Genomic DNA, 6,883 nt, shown 5'->3' with positions numbered 1-6,883 from the left:
GAATAGTACAGGGAGAAGAAAAAGTACAGAAAGGGAAAAACGCACAGGGAAGGGGAGAGAAAGCACAGAAAACAGACTCGGATAGAGATATTTCTACCAAGAGCACAGAAGCAGGAAAGATTAATAAGAGTCAGAGAAAAGTGATTTAAATGTGGAGATTTCCTGAAGATTTTAGGAGGAAAGGATAGGTTCAAAAACATATTCTTCTGTGGGGGGAAAATTATTTTTTCTGCAATATGTTCTGTTAAGAGTGCAGTTATAGATGGACTTAAGGAACTACAAGACATTAGGAAAAGGTCACTTTTGTAGTAGACATGGGGCTTCCATGGAGCCTAGTCCAGTCCTATGGGTGGAGAGTAACATATGACCTGATTCTGTTGTCTACAATCAGCTTTATCTCTCCCACCCTGGGACAATTCCATTTTCATCATTCTCACCTTTTCCCTTTAGATGTACTGAAGGTCAACAATGAAAAACAGGACTATGTTTACTGAGTTTATTCTGTTCGGCCTCACAAATCAACCTGAAGCCCAGGTCATGATATTCACCTTTATGTTCCTTACATACATGCTAAGTGTCCTAGGAAATCTGACCATCATCATACTCACACTGGTAGACCCCCACCTCCAGACCCCCATGTATTTCTTCCTCCGGAATTTCTCCATCTTAGAAATTTCCTTCACATCTATTTTTATTCCCAGATTTCTGACCAGCATGACAACAGGAAATAAAGTCATCAGCTTTGCTGGATGTTTGATTCAATATTTTTTTGCAATATTTCTTGGGGCAACGGAGTTTTACCTCCTGGCCTCTATGTCCTATGATCGCTATGTGGCCATCTGCAAACCCCTGCATTACCTGACCCTCATGAGCAGCAGAGTCTGCGTACAACTTGTGTTCTGCTCCTGGCTGGGGGGACTCCTAGCTATCTTACCCCCAATCTTTCTGATGAGCCAGGTGGATTTCTGTGCCTCCAATGTGCTGGATCACTATTACTGTGACTATGGGCCCCTCCTGGAGCTTGCCTGCTCAGACACGAGCCTCTTAGAACTGGTGGTTATCTTCTTGGCTGCTGTGACTCTGGTGGTTACACTGGTACTGGTGACGCTTTCTTATACATACATTATTAGGACCATTCTGAGGATCCCATCTGCCCAGCAGAGGACAAAGGCTTTTTCCACTTGTTCCTCTCACTTGATTGTCATCTCCCTCTCTTATGGCAGCTGCATGTTTATGTACATTAATCCCTCTGCAAAAGAAGCAGGTACTTTCAACAAAGGAATAGCTGTGCTGATTACTTCCGTTACTCCCTTGTTAAACCCCTTCATTTACACTCTAAGAAATCAGCAAGTGAAGAAGGCATTCAAGGACACCATCAGAAAGATGGTGAAGCTTTAAAAAACAGAATATATTTTAATGTATTGAGTATACCATATTTTAAGTGCTGAATTGGCCCTCAAGGATAAAAACATGAGAGGTATCTGCCCTAATTTCAAGGAATCTATAATCTAGTGTGATAGAAAAGTGTATGAACTGTAAATATATATCATAAGTTTATTTTTAAAATAAAATAACAGTTATTAGTTATTTTTAGTTATTAATTAATGGTTAATACTCCTTTAATAAGTGTTATTAAAGAAGGATGAATGAGAATTTATAGAAAACAATTGGAAAAATATTAACCATTTTCCAGAAATGACCTGACATATAAGAAGAAAAACATGTTGCTTAAAATATATCTTTATTGATTTCAGAGAGAGGAAAGGAGAGGGAGAGAGAGAGACATAGAAACATCAATGATGGGAGAGTCATTGATCGAGCCCGCAACCCGGGCATGTGCCCTGACCGGGAATCAAACCCCGATCGCGTGGATCCTAGGTCGACGCTCAACCGCTGAGCCACGCCCGGCAGGGCAAAAAAACATGTTGCTTATTTACGAGAGTAGGAAGATAAGAATTTTGAGTGAAAAAAAGAGGCCAAATCAATTACTAACTATGAAGTTACTTGAACTTTGGTGAGTCAAGAGAAGTTTTAAGAAAGGAAGTGGTATCAGAGCTGTCTTGAAGGAAATCTAGCATTGGCCTTGTTCTTCATCATGGAGCCCTAGGGACTATGCTTCTATCAAAGCGTCAATGATTTTTACTCTCCTCCCCTTTTTCACTTACTTTCCAACTGTAGCCATTACAACTTCCATCTTTCCATAAAGGAAAAGTTTTTAAAATATATACATTCAGTCCATTTTTCTCCAAATGAGGCAAAAATAATCAAGATTGTTGTTAACTCACATGTGTTTTTCTAAAAGTTATGGTTAAAAGAGGTTTCTAGAAGCAAGGTTAGAAGACTTTCACATTTCTTAAAAGTATCTATTGTTTTTCTTAGCTGACATCTTTTTAAGTTAATAGCTAACATCTCCCACTCTCTCTTTTTGGAAGTTTCTGGTGAATTTTCATGAATTGTGATTTTATTTTTATCTTTTTACCTACTTTTGTTAGATATTAGAAAGGACAAATTCTGTTATATGGCTCCATTCTTTTAACTTATCCCCAAATTTTTGCTTTTGTTTTTAACCTAAGCCATGGGTGCCAGTTTTATAAAGTGAAAAAGAATATATAGTATCAGTACAGTTTTATATCTAGAATGTTACAAAGTATGAGTCTTAGCAATCAACTAGGAATAGACAGACTATCCTACCAAGAGCTCCACACATGGATCAATGTAACAACTTAAATTTGAATAGGTGGTGGAAGGGGCTCAGTTTCAATGGAACTAAGAACATTTTGGAAATCTGAGTACTTGCACATAGTTTAGTAATATCCTAATGCATTGTACAATGCTGGTTACTGTTTGGGGTACAAGTGGAGCATCATATGATGTATTCACATGCTTTATATGTACTAATAATGTTTAGTGGAATGATGCTTCTTTGGCATTTAAGGAACAAGCTGTATTGAACTGATCGTGAGGGAAAATTTCCAGAACCACAGAAAATATTGAAGCACATATAATACTTTTAATAAAAGGCCTTTTATGTAAAGCCATTGCTACTTAGAATATCTGGGTTTCTTTGGTGGCTAAGCTAGAGATTAGTGATGACTTTGAATTTATTCAAAATTCACTGAGCTATTAATTGAAAGAGAAATGTACTGCAACAGCCACATCTGAATCATTAAGTTCCCCAAATCCACATTTCTACCAAAACCTCTAGTAAACTGGAAGGCAATGCCATATAGTGGTTAAAATATAGGCTGGAGAAGGGAAGATGGCGGTACTCTGATAAGAAGGGGTGTGCCCTTGCTCCCAGCCACCGACTGAATTACAGCTAAAATACTGCACAGGCAGCTTGGAAAAGCAAAGGAAATATACCTAGTTGGACATAATTCAAGTAGGGAGCACTGAAGAAACATCATAGAGTCTGGTAAGGGGGGGTGCGTTGGAAGGGGGCTCCCCCCTGAAGGTTCTGCTGAGCTCTGAGGCCTGAGGGTTAGAGGCTGCAGAGCTCCCTCCCCTTGAGAGTACGGACTGGCATCCAACAGCTGGGATCTCAAACCCTGAGCAGAGAAGAGGGGAAGGAGCGCCCGAGCATAGGGGGGCAGAAGGACCCAGGGGAACAATGTGCCTGCAGGGAGGGGACCAGGACTTCCCAGTGAAACAATGTGCCTAATGGCAGCAGCTATGGCTGGAGACTTTCACCCCCCAGTGCTGACTGTAGGAAAGGCTGTCCCACAGTGTGTGGCTTCCAAATACAAAGGGGCCAGATGGCTGGACTCAGCAGTGACCTAGAGGGTTGTGGCTGGACCTCACAGTTAGCCAACCTGAGAGGAGGGTCCTCCCATGAATGGGTCAACAACAATCTAGACCCAATCACAACAGGAGAGCCCAAAGAACCCACAAAAGGGAAACACACAAAGGGGACACACCTAGAGCATATAGCTCAGAAGTATAAGGAAAACACACTTCTAGGTCCCACTGGACATACACTATAAAATCTCACCCCACAAGACTGGGGGACAGCAAATATATCTAATATACAGATACAAACACTAAGAGTCACTAAAATGGGGAAACAAAGAAACAACCCCCGAACTAAACAGAAGAAAAAAATCACCAGAAAAAGACCTTGTGAGATGGAGTTAAACAAGTTATCAGAAATAGTTCAGAGTAATGGTTATAAAGATGCTCAAGGAAATTAAAGAGAACCACAAGACACTTACTGGGAAGGTCCAGGAACTTAGTGAAAGCTTCATCATGAAAAAAGACAAGATATGATAAATAAGAATCAGGCAGAAATGAAGAATACTATAGCTGATATCAAGAATATGCTGGAAGGAATTAAAAGCAGGCTCAATGAAGTAGAGGATAGAATAAGTGAATTAGAAGATAAGGTAGAAAAAAACACTCAATCAGAGAAGCAAAAAGAAAAACCACTTAAAAAGCATGAGGACAGTCTAAGGGAGCTTTGGGACAACATGAAGCAAAACAATTTTTGCATTATAGGAATGCCAGAGGGGAAGGAAAGAGAGCAAGGGATAGAGAACTTGGTGGAGGAAATAATGACAGAAAACTTCCCTAGGCTGGCAAGAGAGAAAGCCACACAAGTTCAGGAAGCACAGAGGGTTCCAAATAAGAGAGACCCAAAGAGACCCACTCCAAGACACATCATAATTAAAATGGCAAATGTCAAGGACAAAGAGAGAATATTAAGGGCTGCAAGAGAAAGACAAGCAATAACCTACAAGGGACCCCCCCCCCATAAGACTGACAGCAGATTTGTCAACAGAAACTCTTCAAGCCAGAAGGGAGTGGCATAAAGTTCTCAAAGTAATGAAAAGCAAGAACCTGCAACCAAGACTGAAATAAAGAATACACTGGAGCCCAGCTGGCATGGCTCAGTGGTTGAGCATTGAACCTATGATCCAGGAGATCACAGTTCAATTCCCAGTCAGGGCACATGCCCAGGTTGCGGGCTTGATCCCCAGTAAGGGGCATGCAGGAGGCAGCCAATCAATGACTCCCTCATCATTGATGTTTCTATCTCTCTCTCTCCTTCTCCCTTCCTCTCTCTGAAATCAATAAAGACATATTTTTCTTTTAAATGAGGAAGACAACTTCCCATGGTTTTATTTTTTAATATAAATCATATCTTTTCACTGTTTCTTAAAACCCTATGATGGCTTCTCATTACTCAAATTCCAAATTCAGAGGAGCAAAAGAAAAAAGAATAAAATAGAGTGAAGAAAGCCTACATGAGTTATGGGATACCATTCAGAGAAACAATCTACACATTATTGGACTCCCAGAAGGAAAAAAGAGGGGAAATGAGGCAGAAAGTTTATTTTAAAAAATAATGACTGAGAACTTCCCAAATCTGGGGATAGAGGTGGACATCCAAGTTCATTAATCTTATAGTTTCCCCCAAAATTTCAACCTAAAATGATCCTCTCCAAGACACATTACAATAAAGTTATAAAATCAATAACCAGAAAGGAAGTTTAAAACCAGCAAGAGAAAAAATTCCTCACATACTAGAGAAACCACATAAGAGTCTAAGCAGACTTCTCAGCAGAAACCTTGCAGGCTTAGAGACAGTAGGATGATACATTTAAAGTGCCAAAAGAAAAAACTACCAGCCAAGAATACTTTACCTGGCAAGTTTGTCTTTCAGGAATGAGAGATAAAGAGTTTCTCACCCAGGAAACCAAAGCTACAGAAGTTTATCATCACTAGACATGACTTACAGAAAATGCTGAAAGAAGTTCTTCAAGCTGAAATGAAAGGATGCTAATTAACATGAAAACATAAAAATATATAAAACACAGTGGTAAAGGTAAGTATATAGTCAAATTCCACCACTCTAATACTGTAATACAGTGGTATGGTAATCACTTAACTCTAACTTAAAGGTTAAAGAACTAAGGTATTAAAAAATAACTATAGCTACAATGATTTGTTAATGGATAAACAATATAAAAAGAAATAAATTGTGATATCAAATGCATATGTGGGGTTGGGGAGTAAGAAGAGTTCTTGTATGTGATTAAAGTTATTATTAGCTTAAAATAGACTGTTATAGCTATAAGATGTTCTATGTAAACCTTATGGTAACTATAAAGCAAAAATCTATAGTAGATACACTAAAAGACAAAAAAAAAAAAGGGAATCAAAACATACCACTGTGGAAAAAACATCATTCACAAAGGAATAGAACAAGAGAGGAAGAAGGGAATGGCAAACATATAAAAACAATTAATAAAGTGCATTAATTCATCCTCACCTATAACTAATTATTTTAAATGTAAATGGATTAAATTCTTCAATAAAAAGGCATCGAATATCTGAATGGGGGAAAAACATGGCACAACTATGTACTGTCTAAAATGAGTCAAAGTACTCATTTTAGCTTTAAGGACACACGTAGGCTCAAAGTGAAGGGATGGAAATATATTTTTAATGCAGTGTAAAACAAAAAAGAGTGGTGGTAGCTATACTTAAATAAGATAGATTTTAAGTGAAAAACTGACAAAAAACAGATTAATTCATCGAGAGGATATAACAATTTTAAATACACATGCATCCAACATCAGAGCACATAAATACATAAAGCAAATGCTAACAGAACAGAAGGAAGAAGTGAACAGCAATCCAACAATAGTTTAAGGACTTTACTACCCTACTTTCAACAATGGATAGATAATCCAGAGAGAGAATCAATAAGGAAACAGCAGATTTGAACAACACTATAGAACAAAGGGACCTAACAGACATATACAGAATATTCCATCCCACAGCAACAGAATCATATATTCTTCTCAAGTGCATACAGAACAGTTTCTAGGATAGGTCATGTTAGACTACAAAACAAGTCTCAATGAACTCAAGAATATGG

At 38.4% G+C, this 6,883-nt stretch overlaps 1 protein-coding gene across 1 annotated transcript; it reads left to right on the top strand.

Moving 5' to 3' along the window:
* Positions 1 to 468: 468 nt before the first annotated feature.
* LOC308552878 (olfactory receptor 6C4) lies at positions 469 to 1,398 on the top strand (the record flags this gene model as incomplete). The annotated part of the gene is made up of 1 exon (XM_081128265.1): positions 469 to 1,398. One exon carries the CDS (start codon positions 469 to 471, stop codon positions 1,396 to 1,398), a length of 930 nt encoding a protein of 309 aa, XP_080984391.1.
* Positions 1,399 to 6,883: the final 5,485 nt, after the last annotated feature.

The sequence above is a fragment of the Miniopterus schreibersii genome (assembly GCF_964146895.1).
Source record: "Miniopterus schreibersii genome assembly, chromosome: 2".
NCBI lineage: Eukaryota > Metazoa > Chordata > Mammalia > Chiroptera > Miniopteridae > Miniopterus > Miniopterus schreibersii.
Note: the sequence above shows the minus strand (reverse complement) of the source record. Positions and strands in the feature narration are given on the sequence as shown.